At 41.7% G+C, this 25,377-nt stretch overlaps 2 protein-coding genes across 7 annotated transcripts in view; one reads left to right on the top strand and one right to left on the bottom strand.

Annotated features, from left to right (window-relative positions):
- ppp6r3 (protein phosphatase 6, regulatory subunit 3) overlaps window positions 1-4,378 on the bottom strand; it is a 28,848-nt gene extending 24,470 nt beyond the window's left edge. For 4 of the 6 annotated variants that reach the window (XM_076732331.1, XM_076732332.1, XM_076732333.1 and 1 more), the window contains exons 1-2: window positions 4,174-4,376; window positions 122-266 (exon numbers count right to left, since the gene is read on the bottom strand). The gene's annotated coding sequence lies outside the window, so the exon portion shown is untranslated. Of the gene's footprint in view, window positions 1-121; window positions 267-4,173 lie in introns of all 6 variants that reach the window. The other 2 variants (XM_076732329.1, XM_076732330.1) reach the window with 1 other exon arrangement.
- Window positions 4,379-6,636: 2,258 nt separating this feature from the next.
- On the top strand, window positions 6,637-21,866 carry ric8a (RIC8 guanine nucleotide exchange factor A). Its single transcript, XM_076733623.1, has 14 exons — window positions 6,637-6,912; window positions 11,214-11,261; window positions 14,261-14,474; window positions 14,981-15,135; window positions 15,236-15,316; window positions 15,891-15,990; window positions 16,194-16,381; window positions 17,017-17,111; window positions 17,221-17,371; window positions 17,768-17,863; window positions 17,976-18,120; window positions 18,449-18,593; window positions 19,409-19,528; window positions 19,768-21,866. Exons 1-14 carry the CDS (start codon window positions 6,817-6,819, stop codon window positions 19,907-19,909), a joined length of 1,776 nt encoding a protein of 591 aa, XP_076589738.1. The 5' UTR covers window positions 6,637-6,816; the 3' UTR covers window positions 19,910-21,866.
- Window positions 21,867-25,377: the final 3,511 nt, after the last annotated feature.

Raw genomic sequence — 25,377 nt, 5'->3', positions numbered from 1 at the left:
CATCACCAACATGTGTCATTAAAATCAATACAATATCACATCTTCAATCAGAGGTTATTAGAATATAATAGATGCTTATGGTTAACTGGGGGATCATTTAACAGATCTTTCCTCTTCCTACCTGTGAGTGTGTTGGAGTCCAGACGACGGAGCTCAGGTTATAAAGAGGTGTGTTCTAGTCTTTGGGAGTTGTGGCCCATTCCAGGCTACAGCGGTGATGGACAGACTGACAAACAGCACACATACAGCAGTTCAACAGCACACACCTGTAAGGTGGACATAGAAATGGATGGAGACATGTCATTTAAAAGGAATGTTCCACTGCTTTTCATGTGAGTATCATATCAAACAATTTGCAAATGCAAATACTGCGGGACGACTGTTAACTACACCACAAGAAACACATCATCCATGAGAAACCATTTGGCACATCGCCAACCAGAAAAGTTCAAATCACAACAAGAGTCAAGCTTCGGCCAGGCCAAAGGAGACTGAAAGAAGCATTTCGAGACCCGCTTCTGCATAACAGTCCCAGCACTGAATAAACAAGATGCATCGGTGAATATATAGCCAAAGACTTATGGCTGTTTTCTGTGGTTGACAGGGATAGATTTCAGAGGTTAGTAAACACGCTGGACCCAAAGTATAAAATTCCATTAAAGCCACACTTAAGTCACAGTGATACGAGCTTTGTACCAAGAGGCAAAGCCTAAAGTGACACAGAGCCTCAAAGAAGCAGAGTGCATCTCACCAACTACTTGGGTGGACGTGACGAGCTACTAAGAGATAGATTACAGTCACAGCTCATGTTATGGCCAGCAAATGGGAAATTGTGCTTTGTCCTACAGATGCAGCCTCTTTACAAATCACACACAGGACTCAACACAGCTGAGGTTTTGAAATCTTCTGTTTTGGAGTGGGAGCTTGACATGAAGAATAACAATCATCACAGTGTTGCTGTCCTAACAGACAATGCATGAAATATGGACATAGAAGACACACTTTAAACCTTGCTTCACAAGTGGGTTTGAACGTAGGCCGTGCCAGTTGTCTGCTTAATCAAGTGAGGGGTGTAGCAGTGTTTTTTTTCCCCGCAGTTCAACTACCACAGCTGAGCTGACCGCCAGACTGTTAAACCTGCAAGTACATAAACTGATCATGGATGTAGTCACCTCATGGAATGGCTCTTTTAATTATTTTATTAAAAAAAAAAACTGTTACTGACTGCAGCACTGCTCATGTTTCTCACCATGATACAGGGATGTATGAGGAAAGCGAAGCAGCTTTAAGCATCTTTTGAAATATTTGAAATACATTCAGTGACAAGACCAAACCATGTAGATCTGAAATTACAGGTAATTTAAGGATATGGTGATAAGGTTTTAAAAAATTAGAGTGCTGTTTTAAGGATCGTCTCAAAGATGCTCAACCTCTACAGGTGATCAGTACACCAAAACAACCTTGATGAAACTATTCAGTCTATAGAGCAGCCCCTCTACCTGAGTTAGAGATGGTATTAAATAATATTCAAAGACATTTGAATTGCTTTACTATTTCTTTCATGTATACTAAGACTGGGCAATTGGACAAATAAATATGCTATTGGTGACTGGCTGAGGTTGATTTTTTTGGGCCAATTTCTGCCATTTTATTTTGCTACTTTAATGGTCACCTCCAGAGAGCTGCTGCTCAGTAACACACTTGTATTCAGCAAACTAACCCAACAGTCCAAAGAGGCCAGCAACTGCGTGTGGAGTAACAGGGAAAACAACATGCAGAACCAGAATATTTTCACATCTAACACTGTGAACTAAGGGTTTAAGTCAACCAAACCAGCGTTGGCGATGGGGCAGTGGAAACATTAACCAAGATAGTTTTGTTGGCTTTTATGTTGTTTCTGTCAAGGTTTAGAGTGCTTTACAACGAGTTAACACGGCAATTATGCTCATCACACCTGTGCCAATATATTGGGCTGAAGGTGAAGGTGTGAAGGAGTGGAAAATCTGAATTTATTACCCACTGTATGTACTGTATACAATGTGCAGGTGTGTGCTCTGCAGCTGTATTATGCAGGGGGAAAATCTAATCAGACACTACTGGTTATAGCAATCATAAGAACTTGATAATGCCCTGGGTAAGCAGGAGGGAGAGGGACCTTGCTGTCAAAAATAGTGCTTAGATTATGGCAATATTTTCCAGCTGTAAGCAGCAATACAAGTCAAAGCAGCTAAGCTTTGCTGGACAATACCTTCATCTAACACACTAAGCATGGATTCTTCACGGTAAGGAATTAGAGTAAGGGATATGTTTCTACTGGAAACACCTGGTTTCTTGGCCATGTACATGCTTAATGAGGTTTCTAGTGGGCACTTTTACTAGTGTGCAAGTAAAAGGGTGAGCATAGAGAAGGTAATGCAATATAATAAGTGACAGTGCAAATGCACCAACATTAAAAAAATCTCTTCAGTCTGCAGCCTCAGATAACAAATATTTTAATTTTTAAATTAGGCAGTGATAGAGCAGAGGAAAAATCTGATTACTTACCATGACCAGCTAAATGCAGATTTTATACCAACCAGGTTGTTACAATGTGTGTAAACCAATTCTCAGATTTTCAGCCTGAAACAGATTTCTATGATTTGCTGTGGACAGCATCTGTACATAAGGAAGGAAAGTGTGCACTGGTGTATTAACTACAATCCTACATATTTTGAATAAGAATGAGATGATACCAAGAGACTGCAGCAAATATGTTCAATAAACACAACAAATTCTAGTCACTGTATGCTCAAACCTTCTTCAAATAGAACAATGTGGCTAGTTGTGATGATCACATCAAGTCCAGTACATTTGTCCTGCTTCTGCTTTAGGATGTGTTCTTCTTGTTATTTGTATTGACTCAGTAACAGCTGTCCACCACTGCCCAAAGTACTACAACTATAAATTACATTCATAATTGTACAAAGTCTTGAGACTTCAAATCAAGGAACAGAATTTATCTCTCTCAGGGTGAAACCTTAATTAGCCCACGAATACAACAATATACCTGTGGAACATATACCAAAGGTCAAAAGCCATAAAATGCTCAGGGCAAACAAGCCGAACCTGAGGAAAACAAACTTTTACAGCTTTAATAGCTTCACAGTGACTGACTGAATGCCCTAGCTCACCAGCCACTGTCACGAGACCCAAACAAAATCGATCTAAATTAGACACTAACGAGCTACTGACAGTTAAAATGAATCTGATTGCTTGCTAAGATCCCAACCCAAGTAGTTTGCGCATGTCCAAGTAAAAAGACAACAGCGTTTTACTTGCTTAAATCAACAGAGGTGCTACAACCTACAACGTTACACAGAGAATTATACGATTCGTTTCACTTGCTGATTCCGAGCCGACAGACTGAGCCTGCTGAAGACGCAGTTTTGTCCCAGATTGCAGAAGTAACAGCATATTTCGACCATTAACTTTGTTATACTGACGTTCGCTTCCAGCTATCCACCGATCGCACGCAAAGTCAACGTTCCTGAAAAAGACATGATGGCCTTGCAATGTACAACTGGTTAAACCGAACAACGTCAGAAATATCTTTAGTGCTAGTTTCAGTGAAACATGGGTTAAAACAACAGACAAACAGTATCAGATAATTCAAGCTATTATTTGTCTTATGTAAGGTAACGGTGACTACCGTTATTTGCTGTGGAAATCCTACGTTTGCAGTAACGTCAGACGATTTACATACCAGGGCCCAAAACAGACTGCTAACGCAACAGACAGACACCGGCTCAGGCAAACTGGCTACCGTCACTAGCTATCGTTAGCTATTGTTAGCTAACCTGGCCACCTAAAATCAGGATCAAACTAACTTTGCGTTGGTGACTAACGTTACGTCAAGTTAGCCCTTATAAGTGAGTTGTGAGACTAACCTTAATTAGCTAACAAGTTGGCCAACTACATATCGCTATGGCTTCACGGTCCCTTATAACACTGCTCTGCAATGTTAACGTTACCCCTGTCCTAGCTAGAGGTACACCAAGAGTGTCTGACAGCACAGTGTTAAGATGGCCAAGTATGCTTCTTGCTAGCCAGCTAACGTTAGCCGGCTATCTGAAGACTGCTGGCTAATCGTCTCTTCAGCAGCAACCTAGTGCATGGGCTGGCAAGTGTACCTACCGATAGACAACGGTAAACAGCGAGTCTCCAGCATGTAGTTTATCTTGCCATTAGTCCCAGGCCTTAATAAAAGGAACACGGAGATTACACGAAATTCCGCTAAGGAAAATAAAGCGTTTAAAACTGGTCCTGACAGGCGCGAAAAGGTAGATCATCGGAGGGCACTTTTCAAGATGGCGGTTCCGTCAACTTCAGCGACCCCTTCCCCCACTACAGCTACAGCGTATGTCACTCATACGGTCACAGCAAAACTATTGGTTGGAATCCCATCGCTCAAACCAGGCTTCGAGGTTTTATTGGCTACGAAGCTTGCCAGTTCACGGAGTTCTCTAATCGAAGTAAAAATAATCTGTGCCCCGGAATACCGGAGTTTACACTATTGTGTGGACTTCTGTTTGGTTAGTAAAACTCGTTTTGCTCACGAAAGAAGCTAAAAAAGTTTTTTAGTGTATGCCATTTGTTATATAGTCACATTTCGTTGAAAATCGGTCGAGTTAAAACATTAACCCCGCTCGTACGTTTCCTGTGCTTTATAAATCGAACACACTCGCACAGTACGAGCACGCCCTTGGCTCGTTCAGAAACGCCCAACTTACTGAACGTGGTGAGTTTAAGGTAGTGGAAGTGTTTTGAAGTTTTTCACCTTTGGTATCGTCTCCGAAGCAAAAGGCAATACGGCAGGTTTAACCAAGTTAACCCACCTGATGACAACCCAGAAAGCATAATTTCACTTGATAACGGGAAACGATCGCTGCTTTGATTAACATGTAACAATTCCTGCGGCCTCTTATAGTTGTAAAACGCTTACATGTTTTTTTATACGATTGTCATTGTAATCATGGTTTATTGTTGTAAGGACAATAATAAACTGTACTAAACTAATCTTTATTGAAAGTCGACAGTCTGTCAGTATAGTATGAGAGTATTGAGGTAGCGAATTATTTCTCCATTCAATAATTGTTTCTGACAATGACAAATAATAAAGCAGGACCTCAATATACTGCCCATTCCAGTCCCTGCACAAACAAAATGAATGTAAAGACAAATCAGGAGTTATCTTACTCTGCCATAACTTTAAGATAGCAGCACTGGGACAAATAACTGAAATCTTTATACTGAGAGGCAGAGACAGACATGATATTTTGAGAATAAAAATATACCAGATAAACAACGAGAAAAAATAGGATGGATTATAATAACAAATGGACCTAAAATAAAAAAAATAAAAATAAAAAAAGACACCCACCAGAGTTCAGAAGCAAATAACGGGAACTGCAGAAGAAGAAATAAAGAGGAGGGGCTGTGAGTTGAACTTCACAGATACCCACTGTATACGCACAAGGTTTGGATGCCTTCCTAGTTAGGAATTAACTATAATTTGACACTTTTTGTGTAATTATACAAACAAGAGGTTACTGTACATATGACCCAGTTACAACATGACAGTGTGACAGTGAGCCAGCATGCACAATACCAGGACTCTGAACCCGTTAAATGGAATGCAGTCATCATTAATGTTATTAATGAACTTTTCCTTTTGTGACATGTCAAAATTTGTGTTGTGAAAAAGCCTTTTCCACGATGTCTGTGAAGATTCTCATTCATCCAGGTCATGGTACTTCAAAGTGCTTCCAAAGGCAACTGGGCGTCCTTGTGGTTCTAGAAGACATTTCACGTCTCACCCAGGAGGCTTCTTCCTTTCAGAACATAAGAGGTCTGCAGTAGGCTTTGGAAGCACTTAGAAAAACCTATTTTATGGTATTTCATTCTTGATAAACAATAACAATGGTTATTGGCACAGAGATTATTATTAAGGCACAAACTGTAATACAATACAAAGTCTGTCTATGTATATATACTGTATATACATATGTGTATAGAGAGCGAGAGAGAGAGATGAGCAGATGTGTGTATATGCACACGCACACATACACACGCACGTTATGTCTGTCACTATTTATTTTTAGTAATATCTTTTATTTTCTTTCCCTGCCTTGTCATTGAACTTGCTTGATTTTATTTTGTACATATTTTAGGAGCATTGTTGGAGGGAGCCTGAGAGCAAGACTGCCATTGTCCTTGTGTTTTCATTTTCATTTTTGTGTGTATGACAAATAAGGAAGTTGAAGAGGTTGCATTAACACATGATGTCATGCAGACATTAGAGATGAAGGCATATGAAGAACAATGACGAAATGCGAATAACTAATATCTAAATCATTAAATATAAGGAGCACCAGTTAAAACTTTCACTGTCTTGGACTAAAATTCCCTTCTTTTCTATATTCTTCTTCATATTATCATCATAGTAGTAGTAGTAGCAGTAGTATGAATACATCAGTATTCGTAAACTGGAGATTATCCCCCGAAAGTTAGGATTAATTGGCATTTCCAACCAATACTCAGCAAGACCTGCTTTAATCAGGAAATTCGAGTCGTCCGTCTTTCCCGAGGACACTGAACGCAGCACTTGGCTTGCACAAATCCTCTCCGTTAATCGCATCTCGCCGGCTGGATTCAGACATCATGCAGTCATCTGTTCGTGGTGACAAGTCATAGCCTGTATATACAATCAGAGAGGCAAAGAAACACGCACAAACACAGATTCCTCAGACGGTGAAGGAGAAAGCTGCACCTCGCACAATGACGATGGAAATGGATTTAAATGCCATCATAGAGCAAATGGAGACGGGAGAGCAAGACACTGCTTTGACGGCTCTACAGAGCTTCAACAAGGAGGTAAACATCAGTACAGCAGCATAAGACCGAGACTTACTCTGTGTGTTGAAACATGGAGTTTATTATGAACAGTTATTCTCTGCCCATGTCGCCTGTTTTACTGCCACAGGATAAATCGCTTCTGGTCAAATCAGCCACAAACACCTTTTCAAGATGATGATGCTGGCATTATCCTTTTCAGAGGACACCATGGCTGGCTGACACACTGAAGGCTAGATTTCTGATTATTGTTAACATCAGCAGAAAATGAAAGGTCTCATTCCATCACCAATGTCATATGTGACACTATCTGTTCATGAATTTCCACTGGATTATTTCCACTGAAGATTTTAACGATGCATTTTTGGGCCACTTGGGGGCAGCAGAACAGGCTGTAAACACAACTTTGACATTATCATTTTATAATGTTTTGATAGCAAACAGATTCACACACAGAGCAGTGTGTTTGTGCTCACCTGATGAATGTAAATCCAATGCTCACTCTCTGTTTAGTTCTGGATTTGTCTTCTGTTCAGGTTTAGCAAATAAATGAATAACTAGATGTATGTCAGGCTATATGCCATGTGCACATGTAGCTGCTCTTCAGCTTGGTGTGAATTGATTAATCTCACTTTAAAGGATAATTGCTGTTTCATACAACTTTAGTTCTGCTTTTATGGCCTAAGCCATCATTTCTACAAATGATTACATCGTAAAAACCAAAGCAAATGCTAAGATCCAGCAATACGCTCAGCACGAGTAGTCAGACGATCAAACAGCTTGTAAACAAACCAACTGTCAGATGATCATACCCTGGAATAAGCCTTCAAAGTGACACTAGATGAAAACTAATATATTACTCCTCTTACAACTAAGAAGTCAAACACACCATTGCTCCGTTCAGAAACACTTTGTCTGATATGACCGGTAGCTCTGGTGACTGATGTTCACAAACTTTAGTTATTGCTGTGCAACTCACACGACTGAGCCAGTTCACTCATTTAAACTGTCCTTTACTAATAATTCTGTTCTGCGCTACATTTTCACTTACCATTAATGCTTTACCTTTATTTGCCATTTGTGACCACTAGGGGTGCCATAACACATTGTTAACGATAATAACTATGATTTTAAATATAAAAAACTAATTCATATTGTCTGCGATCGGCTGGCGACCGGTTCAGGGTGTACCCCGCCTCTCGCCCATTGCTAGCTGGGATAGGCTCCAGCCCCCCGCAACCCCGAAAGGGATAGGCGGGTATAGAAGATGAATGAATGAATGAATAATTCATATTGTGATAGTCAGCATCCCCCCCAAACAACCAAACAGCTAGCCAAACAGCTTGGCATATCAACTTGCACCATCTACTGGTGGGCATAGGAAATGCATTTAATTAATTTAGTCCAGAAGCAGGGAGAACAGGTATCATAGCTTGCTGCTATTGTGTTTACTTATATTGTGTAAGCGGATTTCCATAATGGAGCCACCTCGCACTTTATGATTGCTAATGTTTTATTGCACCATTACAAAGTGCTGAGCTTTCCTGTCTTGTCTTTCACTGATGTCCAGTTTTAGGAGAATATTAACTAAAAACAAAGAGTGTTTTTAGCTCTGAGTAGTGACTACAGGTCCTCCATGTAGACTATGTATGGTCTTACCAACCTTCAAGCCTGAGAGGTAAAACCCAGGGCCATAATGTTTCAGAGCACACTGCACACTTGCTGCTGCTTGTTAGCTTATGCTTAGAGAGCAAAATAATAACTGAAGGCTGCTCAACACTTTTATCCACTTCTCTGTTCTGGACTAGGAGACACTACAGTAAGAAAATCATTGTGAAACAATAATAGTGAAAGGGACAAAAATCTGGGAAGAGAGGACATGTCCCTCCACAGGATGAAGATTAAAGAGGCAGCAATTTCATTCTCAGATCATCAGCAATTATTTCTGCTTGTAGAACAAATTTAACTGAAATAAACTTTCTAAAATTAAAATGGAAACTTTTAATTCTGCTTTCAGTTTATTGATGGCTCTGTGGTGGTGCTTAGGGGCTGATGGTTATTGTATGGATCATTTTGACAAATAAAATTGTGCACAGAAAACATGATCAGATCTTGTCCAAAAACGTGAATTTGTGACATGAACATGGCTCTACATTTGAGCTGCTCTATTGATACATGAAACTCTAAACAGTAAGTTTGCTGTGACAAAAACTCTCCATGAGATTCCCAAACTGTCAGTGTGTCAGGATGGGGTGAGTTCTATTTTTAAATGGGATGAAAGTAGTGAATTTGATTGGCCATGACTGTCACAACCCCTAACACGCCCATCTATAATGTATGATACGAGCCTGGCCACGAAAACACCCAAAGTGCATTTGGCATGTCCCCGATGGACTGGTCAGGGCGCACTTGACTGCGATCTGCGCCATGCCGTGCCGTGCCATGCCGTGCCGTGCCGCTGGGCTCACAGAAATAGAGCTCTCAGTCTCAAAGTGGGTGTGCTTCATTTGTCTAACTTGGCACTTGAGCTTTAGGACATGCTGTCTGCTAGTCCCAGGTGAGCACGGCTGCATGGTTTAGCTGTGTGGGAGTTGATCTTGAAGGCAATTGGATTAGATTCTCTGATACACAAATAGTCTCCTACAGCCCAGTCAAATCCGACTCTACTACCGAGCTCTCAGAGATGAGGAGCTTAGTGTTGCAGGAGACTCTGCTGTATAATCTGCATACTCTCTGTTATACACCTTCCTCAGTATGCACAGTTTTCTTCTGATGTTAGCCTGCTGATATTCAGCCCGTCGTGTATTACGTTTTCTTTGCAAGAGTGCAATGGCGTAAATGCGTCATAATTTCCTCACTGTTAAGAACCAGTCTTAATATCAGAAGGCACACATCAAATACGCAACGAGTGAATGCACTTGGACTGTTTTAGTTAATTTATACATTTACATTTATACATTTGCCAGTGAGAGTTCTGGATTCTGGCTGGAAGGTGTGGTTTAACTTTGAGAAACTTTAAAGTACAACTGGACACCAATGACCTCCGTGTTTGTTTGTAGCTCTAAATGAATGCAGCCAAAGGTAAAGACAGGGACAGTGAGGTTAAGCTGAAGAGCTTGGTGTTAGGGTTATTTGTGTGACGACTGACAACCACCGAAATATAAGAATAAGCAATGCAAGCAAATGTGAGATTTGGAGGTCAGTGGTCATGGTAGGAAGCATAGCAATTTTAAAATAATGTAAGCTGCGGTGAAGCTGGTAGCCTGCTGAAGGAAAGAGAGATATGAAGAGGTCACAGGTAAGAGTGAGACACAGTGAGGACACAATGTCTGTGCAGCCCGTGTGAGGGAGAGAGAGAGTGCAGCGTAACGTTATCTCTGCAGGAACGACAGCTTCAATTATATTGTTTAGCACAATGTTGCACTATCCTCTATTCTTGAGATTGATAGCAATCAGTAAATTGCTCTTTTTTCAAAACTTTTCAGGTTTTTTTAAAACTCCTGCCTCAGCCTTGTGAACCTGTTCCTGTTTTAGATGCTGCCTGGCATCTTTTTTGCAAGTGGCCATGTTGGGATAATAGGCAGTCCATGATGGTAATGGATTCCCTCGAGGCAAAGCTCCTGCAGTCTAAGCCCACGTGCCAACCATTACCGTAATGGAATGATCAACTTGGAGGGTATAATCCCAGCTTCGACGAAGGAAAAAAGGAGAATTATCTCTGTCTCTGCTGTTCCCATCTTGAAAGCTTTTTAGCCTCTTTTAGCTCATTGTTTTGCTCAGTTTGTTCTGCGTCTGCTGGATGTATAGGAAGGAACCTGGTCACACTTTCACCATAATACTTTAGAAGGTGATAAGTCTTTTCTAAATGTGTTCAAGTGACCATAACAGACAAAAAAGGCAGAGAAACTAATATTGACTGCAGGTAGAAAATAGGTTGGAACTGCAGAGTCCAGTGTCCAAATCAGACCTCCTCCGTTAGGGATTTTCCGGCACCACACCAACATCACCAACATCATGCTGCTTCCTACTTTATGTTCAGAGAGAGAAACCTTCACAATAGCTTGTCAGGAAAATGGAAACATAGATCGTTTCACATGTTTGAACAAATGAGAAACTCTCTGGATCACTTGTTGGTGATCCCTTCTTTGTATGCTCCCTGTCTTTGTTTAAGATTTAAGAGTGTTTTCTCCTTTCTTCTCCTGCCTTTCCCTCTCTTCCCCTTCTTTACTCTCTTCTGCTTGCTCTCTCTTCTGTTTCTCTGTTCCTGCTCTTCTTCTTCTCTTCACACCTTTCTTCGTGCCTTCTGCTTTTCCTGCCTGCAGATGAACCAGTGCTTTACATTCAGCAAGGAAGAGGAACAGGACAGAAAGGTATTCCCAACATTTCCATCTGAGCCCTGATTTTCTTAGTTAGTTAGTCAATGAAAAAACTCCTGTGTTTTTAATTAAGATGACTTTCGCTTGAAGACTCTTTAAGTAATTTCCTTCATTTTGGTTGGTCGGGACATCTTTGCCAAAGAAGAAAACAGACTTAAAGGAATTATTTTGAGCCTTGAAATCCATTTTTTTTGGCTGGACCACAGCAAAGCAGGGCCAGCACAATAAGTCCATTTGTTTTTAACACAGAATTCACCAGTAAAATAAATCATGGAAATCCACACTAGCCTTTTCTAACAGCACTGTCTCACCTCCTCTGTATCATCTGTCTCTCCTTGTTTGTGCATGCCCGGTGCTTTAGAAAGAGAGGTTACTAAAGGTGTGAATAAGCGATGTCATGCCGAGCCCACAGATTATCTCAAATTTACAACAGATTTTTTTGTTCAAACTTTTGGCTAATTCACCACAACCTGCAATGAGATCCATATTCTAGAATGTAAACGATACCAGTGAAATGAGGACATCAGTTAGGATGCTGCTGGCAGGTGAAAATGGCCGATTTATCTCCCCAGAAATTGCAAACTGAGTCTGTATCTCCAAACTACAGCAAAGATGACAGAACGTCTTCTGTAGCATTTCTGAACTTGGTCCGTCTTATTGCTGATGGTCTGCAGTCACATGTCATTCATACATACAAGATACAGGAAACTTGCATGCAGACAAGGGTGTTCTGGGTAATCGTTAGCGCTGTCGCTTTTTAAAACGGTGAAACAAATTAGAACTAACACAATTCATTCAGATTAATTTGAATGCAACCCACCATGACTGATAGTGATCTACACTGTAGAATTTCCATTTTTCTATCGTATTACTAATGCTACTTGAAGGCATTTGCATTGTACACAGCAGGCCAACAGCTTTACCATAATTCATGATTTTTCCATCAATACATGCTTCACCACGGTCTAGTTTACTGATAGCAGGGCATGCACTGGGTCAGAGTGACTGTGCATTTTACAAATGCCCTCCACTGGGCTACAAGACTTGGCCTGGTGTACTTACACATTGCAAAACTGAACAGATCATTACAGATCAAATATTTATTGAGTGTAAAGAGTGACAGCTGTAATATCTGTAGGCTGTATAGGCTGGCAGAGAACCACACATCTCAAATGTGCCTCTCATTGGATGTCTAAGCAGCAACCCAGTGGAGCTGTATAGAAGGAGGACAGCACAGGGACTGGTGCAAGAGAAGAGACTCAGGGTGGAAACAAACTCATCCAACTCCCCTGATAGTTGTTTTGAGGGAACAGACAAATAGGTACATAGAGATAAACAGTAAGAGAAAATGAGATGAAGGTGTGGCGCAGTTACAGGCTGCAGTCATGCAGGCAGTAATGTCATGTAGCCATACCTCCATCTCAACTCATAGAGTTCTAGAGAAAGTGCATTAGAAAAGGGCACAGACACAGTGGATACAGCATTTCTCAAGACTGTTTATTGTAAAGGTAAGGTCTAAAGATGGAGATTTTGGTCTGTCTGTCTGTCCAATATTTATGACCTTTTCCCTGGCAATACCCCCAGGACACGCTCAACATTTAGACCTACCATTGTATAAGGTTCTAAAAATAGCTTGATTATTGGTATAGTGTTCATCCTGTCCAAACCTTTCATTTTGTGTTGCATAATTAACAACACAGCCTTAAGGGAGCACTAGTGGGGCTCCCTTAAGGCTGTGTTGTTAATTACTGACAAACGTAATCACATGCTGGATTATGTTGAGAGTCAGCGTTTGTTTGAGTGACTGAAACACTGCATTTATGGACCACGCTGGAGTCGCAGGGAGGTGGTCTGGATGGATGCTCAAAGTACAGGACTGAGACACCAGAATCTAGAGTTCACATCCAGACTGTGGTCAGGTCAACCAAAGCACTTTGGCTAAGGTTAGAAAAAGATGGTGGTTGCTGCTGAAATATAATTTGTAGGACTTGTTCTAGCAGTATTTTCTCATGACTATGGTGGTTGAGTCTTGAGGCAAAAAAAGAAAGGTAAGTTCAGGGTTAAGATGTGCAGACACTGAGCACGCATCTGCACTGGAAGGTATTATGCAAGACAGCTTAGCTGACGTGTGTCAGTGCCACTTTCAGCTGCCTGCACTGGGTCACACATCAGCCAGAAGACATAAGTGACTTTGAAAATGTTCGGACTCAAACTTGACTGGCAGGGTCACCACATTTACTAAACTCTCTTTAAAACCTCACCGTTTCCTCTTAAAGAGCATCTTCACCATGCAAAATACTTAATATATGTAAACTAGTGGGACAGGTAGCAGCTGAAATCCAGCTTTCTTTATGCTGTCACAACGTTACTATGTGAGTGAACTGCTCCTGCTGCAGAGGTGGAGGAGGAGGAGGAGGAGGAGGAGGACATGAGCTCACAGTGTATTTTAATGTTAGTGAATTAACCATCACACAATAATAACTATTGTATTTAATAATTGGTTTTCATTACTTTCCCACTGGATAATTAAAATACACTAAATATAATGTACACACTAAACAGTGGAGTGAACATAATCATTAGTATGTAAAGTAATGCAAATGTATTAAACTGCTTTTCTTTCATTTAGATCTCAAAATTCATGTCAAAAATCAAGCTGAAGTTGGTTTGAGTTAACATATTCAGGAGGTGAAAATTTGATCTGAACATGACACAAAAGAATCAAGTAATCAAGTCTGAGTGGAATCCCTCTCACACAGCTTCAGCATGTGCAGAAAACCAGGCTGTTTGTCACAGCAGTTCAGATACGTGATTTTCAAAGTAAAATACTTCACAACTATACATTTTATTCTATTATTAATAAACATTAAGTATTCAGTGGTAATTTCATTTCCTGAATTACTCAAGATGACGCATAAGACTCAGATCTTTATGGCCATTCTTTGCTTCCATAATAAAGGTCTAACCTGTTATATGTTTGTTGTGTGATGCAGCATCTGGGGGAGCTGGTGCTCAGCTTCCTGAACAGGGAGTTGCAGCCTTCCTGTCAGCTGGCCTGTCTAGAAACAATTCGAATCCTGTCCAGAGACCAGCATTGCCTGGATCCCTTCATCAGCCACTCTGCCATGTCCACTCTGGCCCGTTACGCCGGCATCATCATGGCCGGCGGTGCCACACCTGCCGACAGCCAGCCAGTGGAGAGCCAAGGTAATTCCTGCCAGCTCTCCCAGGTTTCTCCAGGGTTTCGCCACAATAGAGGATTTCTATCCTGCTGCTCCTGTTCTTTTGTTTCTCCCATGAAAGTCCCCTAAACCCCCTTATCCTCAATTTGGCATGGACCACACAACAGACCCTTTTTATAGCAACTTCCATTGTCATTGCAGGAAAAAGTGCAGTTTCACACTTTTACACATTCAGTGATTGTTTGTCGGCTCTGAGCCAAAACACGGGTGACGTGCACTCCACGCCCTCAACCCAACCTATCCTGTGGAGACACTGACAGAGGACAGCAGCAGCTGCTTCAGTGATTCACAAGCATGACAGCACAGAACAAATTTGTTGTGGAGTTATGGAACAAAAATATCTAAATAGCTGAAATAGAGATAGGGTACATTGGCAGCTTAGTGTATCTTTTGTCCTCTGTCCTCACATGAACCTTTTATTCTAAAAGCTTTCTAAATATAGGTTGGCTTTGCCATTTTTCCTCTTCCTAGTGGAAGGTGAGGGAGAAAAGGGGGAAGAGGAAGCAGAAGCATCCAGTGAAGTGGTGAAGGAAGCCTCCCCTCCTTCAGAAAACCCTGACCAGGAAGTAATTGTCGAGGGTCTCAAGTCCATCTGTAACATCCTGCTACACAGCGAGACAGGACAGGTCGGTCTGCTGTGTGTCTCTTCATACCTACATTTACATGAAATCCTCAGATTGGTGCTGATTTATAAACTGTGTCCTTTGATGGGTGGGTGGATGGCAGGTGGTAGCAGCGGATCTGCAGCTGATAAAGGGTGTGGCGGAGAGGCTGAAGCAGTCTCATGATCCCACCTGGAACCATGAGGTAGGAATGTTTTAATGTGTCAGTCAAATGAGTGTGGGAGTTAACCATTCTTCAGATATGTTCAGTATGACCACTTTGTGCTGACAGTGACAAGTTTACTGAATTTGTACGTTCAATATAAATGTGTCTTCATTATGTTGATTAAAAATGTAAAGGGCAGCATATGTGGGCTATCTTTCAGAACATCTTTGGTGTTGCAAATTAGTTGAATATGGACAAAGTTTTCAGGGTTACACTCTGAAGCAGGGCTGGATATCATGAATTTTTCAGTACAGGTGCTCATACAATATCAGGTACAAACACTGAAAAAAATGAATGTTTGACACCTTGCCGTGAAGAACAGAACCATGTTTAAAAAAACAAAACAGCCAAACCTCTCAAATACATTCATGCATGTATAATGCTGGACAAGACTTTGCCTAAAAAAGTCCAGTCAGCATATTTATGACTTACTGCAAGACAGGAAAGTCGTACAACAGACAGCAGTTCCAGTTTGACGTTCGTGCCCTGATCTGCAGAGGAAAAAGCAGACAGAGCGTAAGTGAGTCTCCGTGCTTTTGCTTTCTCTGTCCAGGTGCGTTTCTTTGACTTGCGCTTCACCTTCCTGCTGACTGCCACCAGAGTGGACACCAGGGCACAGCTGGCTCAGGAGCTGCATGGCATCAGTCTGCTAGGTAACTGATTTCTTGTGTAACCCGTCTAACTGCTGAGCTGGGAAACAAACGTCAGCTCTCCAGGTTACTAGTCTCCAAAGTAACCATTTCAACAGTGTCTGTCACCAAGATGTTCTGAAGTAGAACAGCTCATGATGAATCAACACGACAAAAATAAAATGAGGTGTGTAAGTTGATAACTTCCTGTCCTGTGTGTGTTCTAGGCAACCAGTTGGATGCCACGCTGGGTCTGTGTTGGCCAGATACATTTGAGACAGCCAGGGCAGGGTTAGAGGGCGTCCCACCTGAAGAACTGCCCCCACTGAGCCGACAGCAAACAGAGCTAGCCATGGAAATACTGAAAATACTGTTCAATATCACATTTGACACAACCAGGCGCAAGGTTGACGAGGTACTAAAGACGTTCATGGAGTTAACAGGATTTTACCAATAACTGTGAATTCTGTTCAGGCAGTCAAAGTTCCTGCAGATCTGGTTGGCCACTATGCTACAGTAACAGGAGTACTTGTAATGAATTACTTTTTTATGAAATCCGTCATTATAATGATCTTGTTGAACTGAACACTACAGAGATGTTTATGTTGTCTTTGCATGAAATATTTCAAGGCACAAAGCAAAAATATCTGCTCACTGTTAAAACCTTAAAACAGATAGCTAACGCCTATTTTGGGGGGAAACATTTCATTTCCCCCAAACATTTCTCTCAGAGGCAGAAATCAGCTCAAATCACTCACACCTGCTGGTTAGCAAGCAGCAGAGGAAAACAAATGCCACAAGATGGCAATCAACCGTATATATCAAAGTGGATTGATTGTTTTTAAATGCATTGAACTGGACTGCAGCTGCAGTGTTTTGATTCTTTAATCTCGTGCTGCTTCTGTGTTCAGCAATAAGCTTTTTGTTTAAGTATTTATGTCAGAAAACACCAGAACGTTAGTCAGTCAGTGTGAAATATACATTAAAGACACACATTTATAGTGATGAGGGTTCATGTGACTAATATGTGTGTAACATCTGTGTGTGAAGGAAGAGGCACAAGAGTACAGACATTTGGGAGCAATACTGAGGCACTGTCTAACGAGCCATGCAGATGGGGAGGAGCGCACTGAGGAGTTCCACAGGTAACACACACTTAACCTCTGCGTTTCTGTTCGCTCATTACCGGATTCATACAGTCATTCCTCATCTGTGACGCCGTCCTCTGAACTCCCCCTCCCTTCTTTTGTTCAGCCATACTGTTAACTTGCTAGGTAACCTCCCTCTGCCCTGTCTGGACGTGCTGTTGATGCCCAAGGTACAACAAGGCTCCATTGAGTACATGGGGGTCAACATGGACGCTGTCAACATGCTGCTGGAATTCATGGAGAAAAGACTTGACAGGGTAAGACGAGACTTTGTGTGTGGGTTCAATATGGTACTTATTTGGTTAAAAGTTACACATTGCTTCTTTTCTGGGAGGTAAAAGGAAACAAAGCATGAAGACAGCCAGGCAAATGACTGTTTCCTCTGCTGAGCACAGTCTTTGTCACTAGGTGGAGCTGTATGTTAACTGATGAATGAATAAGGTCCATGTACTTTTAACAGAAGCAAAATGGCATCTGGTTACATCTAGTTGAGTCATCATTTATCACCTCTATTATTTTTGTCAAGTTTGTGCCTACATAGTGCATATTTAGCTGTTTTCAGTTCCTGGATATCAACACCAAATAACAGAAACAATCATGTGTTTGGTGAAATGTCCCCGTCCAGATGATGTTGATGCTTGTCTCTCTTCCAGGGACATAAGTTGAAGGAGACCCTTCTCCCATCACTGAACCTGCTGACAGAGAGTGCCCGCATCCACAGAGAGACCAGGAAGTTCCTCAGGTCGAAGGTCAGTGCTGGGCCGAGGCAAAGAGAGGCCACAATGAAGAGATGAATTATGGGTGATGCTGGTGTTTTTATCGCTCTGATATCCATCTATGAGTGTGTGCATGTGTGTTAAGGTGCTGCCCCCACTGCGTGATGTGAAGAACCGGCCAGAGGTGGGCAGTGCCCTGAGGAACAAACTAGTCCGTCTAATGACACACATTGACACTGACGTCAAGGACTGTGCTGCTGAATTCCTCTTTGTTCTCTGCAAAGAAAGTGGTGAGAGATTTTGTTGTTGATTTTTTTTTTTTCAATAATTCATGTTGGCCTTTTTATGACTGACTTTATGCCCACTGAAACATAAACTGTCTTGATTGTGTCCTCATCAATTATCTATGTTTGAATGACTGGCAGAATGAAAATCACTGACCAGCGCAGGTAATGTTAAAATCCCTCCACCTCCACAAGAGAATCCAGTCTGACTGGGGCTTTAGAGATCCAGTACAGCTTGAACTCTTCATTGCTGATGATGATCTGAATTGAAGGAGGTTTTGTTGACGTTGTATTAATATACTGCCATATTAACAGTCACATGTTCTCTATCCAGTTTCAAGGTTCATTAAGTACACTGGCTACGGCAATGCTGCAGGTCTGCTGGCGGCCAGAGGACTGCTTCGGGGGGGCAGAGACTCTGGGATCTACTCTGAAGATGAAGACTCTGAGACAGAGGAGTACAGAGAGGCCAAGGCCAAGTGAGTACCACCACAACACTGCGCCACCTTTACTCATGCTTGATGTAGTGTGTTTCATTGCCACCTTTTTCAAAAAAGATATTGTGTAGCTTTAATTAATGACCTTGACAGATGTCCTTGTGCGTTCAACCAATGATCCCTCCATTCTCTATTGCTCATTCAGATCGGATTCATGGTGGCAAGTAGACCAAGACAGGTGGCTCAGATGTCCCTTCAGTATGTTCTGGGTCTGTTTTAGGGTCTCCCCCTAGTGAGCATTGCCAGAGTACCTCCCCAGATAGGTGTCCAGGAGGCATCCTGATTAAAGCCCTGAACCAGCTCAACTGGCTCCTTTTAACACGAAGGAGCAACAGTTCTACTCTGAGCCCCTGTCCTTATCTCTCAGGGTGAACTCAGCCGCACCGTAACTCATGATGGCCCCTTATTCTATCATTACTAACCAAAGCTTATGATCATTGGTAAGAGTTGAAACACAATGCAAGTTTTGACAGTCTTCTCTCCAGTAACCTGGTTTAGAGCTGTCTGAGGGAAGCCCCTGTAGCTCAAATGGTCAGGTATGCGCCCCATGTACTGAGGCTGCCAGTCCTCTGCAGTGGCCACAGGTTTGGCTCCCACCTGCGGCTTATTTGCTGTGTCCCGTCCCCTCTCTCTCTGCCCTCTTTCCTGTCATGTCTTAAGCTGTCTCTGTCACATTAAAGGCAAAAAGCCCAAAAAATAATCTTTAAAAAAAAAAAGAAGTGTTCATTAATTCTGCACATCATCTGTTTTTGTTTCTTTTGATCATTTCTGTCTCTCTCTGCCTCCTTTCTCTCCAGTATAAACCCAATAACAGGAGTTGTAGAGGAGGAGCAGCCCAATCCCATGGAAGGAATGACTGAGGAGCAGAAAGAATATGAAGCCATGAAGCTGGTCGACATGTTTGACAAACTTTCAAGGTCAGTAAAAGCAGGACACACACACACACACGCACGCACACGCATGCACACGCATGCACACGCATGCACACGCACGCACACAAATAGATCACTTTCATATTATTATTTACATTGACAAGATAGAGAATCAGAGACATTTAGTTGAACACTACAGTTTTCAGTGCTCAGTGCTGTACACTTAGTTCAGTTTGTGCTCATATGCACACATTATTATATTCAACCCATTTTTTCCCCCACAGGACCAGTCTGATCCAGCCCATGCAGCTGGGTATGGACGGGAAGATGAAAGAGATGACTGCAGAAGATATGTGTAAACTGACCCACAATCCTTTGTTCCAGCCAGAAGAGCCAGCCAATTCAGAAAGTGAAGATGAGGCTTAGGAAACACAGAAGCATAAAGATAGAAACACATTCAACTCCTGTGGAAGATCTGTCTCATTTCTATAGATGTTCACACGTCACACAGTCCAACATGTTCCTGGAATGGAAAGTTTGATTCTTTCCGTCAAAACACAGCGTGGAGTACACGGTAGGCAGCTTAAAGGACCAAATGACTGGTTTTATATGCGCTCTCCTGTCGGCTACAAATCACCAGTGTTTTACGGATGACCACTTTCCAAAGAATACCATTAGTTTGTTTGTTTTCATCCTCACAGGCATCTGTTCAGTTCATTACATTATGAAAACCAACTTGCTCAGGGCCACTGTGGAGCACTATGACAACACCAGAGAGTGTAAAAATAAATAAAACAGATCTTTTCACTGAAATTCTTTCATTTCACAAGCTCCCCAAGGCTTATTCATTTGATTGACAGCTAATACTAGCTTTCATACACTTGGGGCAACATACGTCAAAAAGTGGTGCAGGAAATTCGAGGTGACTCATTTGCCAGCATCTGCTCCCCTAGACTCGATACACCCCCTGGGGATTGGCTGATGGTCCCCTCAAAGTCCCAGATTTGCTCCCAGATCAGAGATTTGAAGCTCAACAAACACAAACAGATTTTTTGTGACTTCTCTCATGAAAAAGGGTCACGATGAGCAAACAACTCACAAACCTCAGATATTGGACCGTCCATGAATGCACCATTTGAGAGTCAAAATCTTCCCTGCTAACAGTTCCATCACCAGATGAGCCGGTCTGCAGCCAGTTACATTTCTATGTCAGTTGATTTTCATTTTATAATGACATGACTTTGAACTAAAGGCTGTCTGGAAGGGAGAGAATTAGTCTGAAAACTGATGATATACTTCAGAAAATAGTCGGTATGGTCACATGATGTAATCTGTAGATGGCAAAATGTAAAGAAAGCATCAGTGTGGTCCTTTAAATCATGCTCCTTTCTGGATAAATGCACTTTGAGTATACACACAGATACCACACAGCAGTGTTGGTTTTGTTCCTTACAAGTCATGAATTGCTCATTTCATGCTGTTCTCACTTTAACAGAAAACACTTCATGTTTCTCCACGAGTCTGCTGCAGTGTTTGAGTGTGAGTGGGCTGCCTGTGTATGTGCAAGTCATCTCAGTCAACTCCACACACACACTGTATGCTGTGGACATTGTGTCGACCATTCTTAGCTCGAAAAACAAATCAGCACCAGACACAACCTGAACTTCATACGCTTCACAAAGGTGGCGTGTGTTAGTGTGGTTTGGGGTCATTTGTGTCTGCAGACCTTTATTACCAGCATGTTTAAAAGGACTGCCTAATGACCAAACAGTCACAGCATGAAATGATGTCATACTGTTTGCAGAGCACAAACTACAAATACAGCTAGCTGAGGTCACCCAGCACCTAGTACCTGAGACCCAAACCACTAACAACATATTAACCCCGACAGTTTGGACTTGGTGGTGGGGTCTTCACCTCGCTGAGACTTCTGCCACCGCCACAAAGCACAGAGGTGAATGGAATTTGGCTCTGTCTGTATTTCAATCTGAACATTTTTACAGAATGTTGGAGCATGATGAGATGAGGATGTGTGTCATTTCTAATTTTCATGAGAACAAAGGAAAACGGATGAAAGCTAGGCAAAGAGCTGTTCTTCAGTTTGTGATGAAGGAATTAATTGTATTTTTGAAAAAAAAAAAAGAGAATTTTAGATGTCTGTTGTTTTTCATGAAGACCTTCAGATGTTTTATTTTTAGAAATGAAACATGAAACTGCAGACTGAGAAATTATAATTTTAGAGAGAAGATGAAATATTCTAATGCAGAGAAAGACTATAATCTGAAACACGTTATGTATTAAATGTATACTCCTTTATATTGTTATTGTATAGCTGCCAACTCAGTTGTGCACTGAAATATACATTAAATGTGTTTAAATGACAGACTTGACTCATGTCTTATTTGTAATGCAATTATTGTGCTAATGAGGCTCAAACCTAAGGCAATTAATAAACAGAAGACACAAAATGTGATAAAAATATATGAGACAAAGAGAAAAACAGTTCATGAACAAACCACAAAATGTATCAACACATCAGAAAACACATTTTACAAACCACAGAGGGGAAACATGAGCTTCCATAAAGGCCACTGAACTTGACCACACTTGGACAAAAAAAATAAAATAAGAACTGTGCTTCCAGAAGCAAAAGGTGCTGCAAACAGTGTAAAAATGACAGTTCGTTTGCAGTCCTCTTTCTAACCTTTTTAACAGTTCGTCCACAGAAACAACCTTGTAGCTGTACCACCTCTTTCCATCCTCCAAGTTTCATCTCAGCATCATTAACAGGATGCCAGGTAGCTCACCTGGCACAGCATGTAGTGCTACATGTATCAAGACTTGTTGCAGCGGTGAGGGTTCAATGCCTGGCCCCTGCTGAATATCGTCCCCTCGGTCTCAGACGAGATCTGTTCTTGGTTTCTATGATGTTGAGATGTGAGAATCCCCTCTCACAGGCTGCACTGCTCAAAGGCAGTGAAAGAGACAATTTAACCACCTTGTTTGTGTTGGAGCAACAATCTGGGCTGTTTGCACAGTCAGAGGATGCTGTCAAGTGTTTCCTGCTCACTTTAAGTGCATCCAGTCTCTTGTGGTACAGTCTCTGTCAAGTTTGCAAGGTGGTTTCTGTGATGTCGTCTGATCGATCAAAGAGCAGCCCACAAAATTCAGCAGACTGCAACTTTGCTCTTAACTCCCCACTTGTGCAATGCTCTCCATCCCTTCATGTCAGCATACACCTCTGACATTCACTCCAAGTCGCTTCAATAAAGCAAAATCCTCAGCACAGGAAGACACAGGACGCGTCTGTTTAACCTCATGAAATGCTTGGAGGAAAATATGGCACAGAGCTTGCTGTTGTTCCTCATGTAACTTGCAATAACTTGTGTCACAGCCATGTGCTTCTTCTTCTGTTGAGTTTTATGGCATTAGTAAGTGTTGCATTACCACCATCTGCTGGATTAAAACTGTTTCACAGTGCGAACTGCTTACAGTGTCTTCTCTATAATCCTGACCCTGCAATTCAACTGCTGAACTTTTTTGGTTTCCTGCTCATTTTCCTGCTGTTGTTTAAAAGCAGTGATGAGAAGAAACAGAGCAGTATAATCACTGAATTCAGCCATTTTCCAGTCTCATGGTCTCTCAGTGATCCAGTGACGTTCCAGCTTGACTAAACTTCATCTCCAGTCAGCAAGATGACTGAACACTGGCTCCCAGCTGCAGCTTGCATCCAGTTCAAGACTCTGGTGCTGGTCTACAGGGCAGCGAAGGGAACTGCTCCTTTTTACTGCCAAGCCATTGTCAAACTCTACACTCAGCCTGACCAACTTCTTAAAAAACACAAGACAAAACCAAATAACCTAAGCACTTATACTGTAGCACTTTATTACTTCTAATGACATCCTCTTGTTCTTATTGAGTCTGAATGCACTTACTGCAAGTCGCTTCGAACCAAAACATGTGCCAAAGGAATATAATAAAACAAAAGCTACCACTGGCTTTTGACATTTATTTCAGGGGAGCATAGTCTGCCAAAAATGTGAATATTCTGCCCAGCAGATAATACTTCAGCTTGGTTGGAAGTTTTAATGGTAAGATAGCGTTTCTCCGCTGCAGTCACTCCTTCAGTGTGACCTCCTCCTCTCCTCCAACCTTCTGAATATGTTCCAGCTTCATACAGATTGGGGTTAGACTTACAGCATATTTCCTATTCTGCTGATTTATTATCTGCTCATTTTAAATCTGTCATCAGCCACATTCAGTCAAGCTGGTCTGCTTAGTTTTTTTCTCCCCCAGAAAACCTTTACTGAGTCTTATGTAGGGAAGTTTGAACCCCTCAGCTATCTTCAGGATGCAGCAGTCTTGTCTTTCATGAGTCTGTATTTAACAGTCATTCTCCACAGCATATGAGCCCAGCCTGGCTGCTCTTTGACAAACCAAACTAAAAAACTGGAACTTTAATGATCCCAGTGGGAGATATGAGGGAAGAAATAGAGCATAATTAAGAACATAGAAAATCACTGTGTCTGGAACACACTTTGACGAGCACTAACGATGGGAAAACATGCTGCAGTAGCAGTCAAAAGTTTGGGCGTACTTTCTTATTCGATGACTTTTCTTTCTTCTTCTTATTTTAATTATTTATTTTTCTAAATTGTACATCAATACTGAAAGCATCCAAATAATGACATAGCACATATGGAATTACGTGGTAAACAATAAAGTGTATGACAGCTAATCTGGAATGGTTTTCAATGAACAGGTGTGCCTTGTCCACAGTAATTAGTGAAAAGTCTTGCATTCTTCATGTGCTTGACACCATCAGTGGTGTTGTGCAGAGGCAGTGTTGGTATACAGCGGATAATCCGACTCAACTGCTGTAATAATCCACATCGTAGGAAATTACTTTGGTCTGATGAGTCCAAATTTGAGATTTTTGGTTCCAACTACTGTGTCTTTGTGAGACACAGAGGAGGTGAATGGATGGTATCTGCATGCGTGGGTCCCACCATGAAACATGGGGGAGGAGGTGTGATGGTGTTGGGGTGCTTTGATGGTAACAGAGATTTGTTCAATATTCAAGGCACACTTATCCAGCATGGCGACCGCAGCATTCTGCAGTGACATGTCATCCCATCTGGTCTGAGCTTTGAGGGATCATCATTTGTTTTCAACAGGACAAAGACCCAAAACAACTCCAGGCGATGTGAGGGTCGCTGACCAAGAAGGACGAGTTCTGCATCAAATGACCTGATCTCCACAATCACCTGAACTACACCCAAAGGAGAAGGTTTGAGATGAGCTGGACTGGACTGATATAATATGATATTAATATATAATAATATAATAATAATAATGATATAGAAACAATACAAAGCAACTGCAGGGGAATATTGGAATGTCTGCAAACCAAAAAAGAAAGAATATGAAGACAAATATGACAATTTACAGCTGTTTCGTACACAGGCCATGTTGCCTACATGGCTCACTTGTATTCCAACCTCAGTTTCTGTGTTTACTCTGAGAGATCCATCTCCACACATATAGCTCCTCTTCATCCTGCAGCATCTGCCCCATCTGTCTGTTACTGAAAATGACATCAAGTGAAGATATAAACTCCTCCACCTGTCCTCCTACACCACCTCCCCCCATCTCAGCACGGTCTCAGGCGACATACCATTATGTTTTCAGCCTTTTCATCCTTACATCAGATTGCCTCTGTTCTCTCACTACAGCTCCCTCATCGCCCCCATCTGGACTCTGCCTGCATCTAAAATTTATCAGCATAGAGGGCAAAACTGATGCAGCGCTGGAAAGATGCCCTATTTACCAAGAGAGATGCCAGGTTATCCTGTTAGTGGGTCTGAGCCTAAATCCTACTTCATACTTACCTG

Source organism: Chaetodon auriga, chromosome 6, assembly GCF_051107435.1.
Source record: "Chaetodon auriga isolate fChaAug3 chromosome 6, fChaAug3.hap1, whole genome shotgun sequence".
Classification (NCBI taxonomy): domain Eukaryota; kingdom Metazoa; phylum Chordata; class Actinopteri; order Chaetodontiformes; family Chaetodontidae; genus Chaetodon; species Chaetodon auriga.
This window is presented reverse-complemented; position numbering and strand designations above follow the sequence as displayed.

What these genes read in the sequence shown, in the direction of transcription:
- ric8a (XM_076733623.1), top strand. Translation starts at nt 6,817, where the DNA reads ATGACGATGGAAATGGATTTAAATGCCATCATAGAGCAAATGGAGACG. An exon ending in TACAGAGCTTCAACAAGGAG is followed by an intron (nt 6,913 to 11,213) that starts GTAAACATCAGT and finishes TCCTGCCTGCAG; the next exon opens with ATGAACCAGTGCTTTACATT. An exon ending in ATCCCACCTGGAACCATGAG is followed by an intron (nt 15,317 to 15,890) that starts GTAGGAATGTTT and finishes TTCTCTGTCCAG; the next exon opens with GTGCGTTTCTTTGACTTGCG.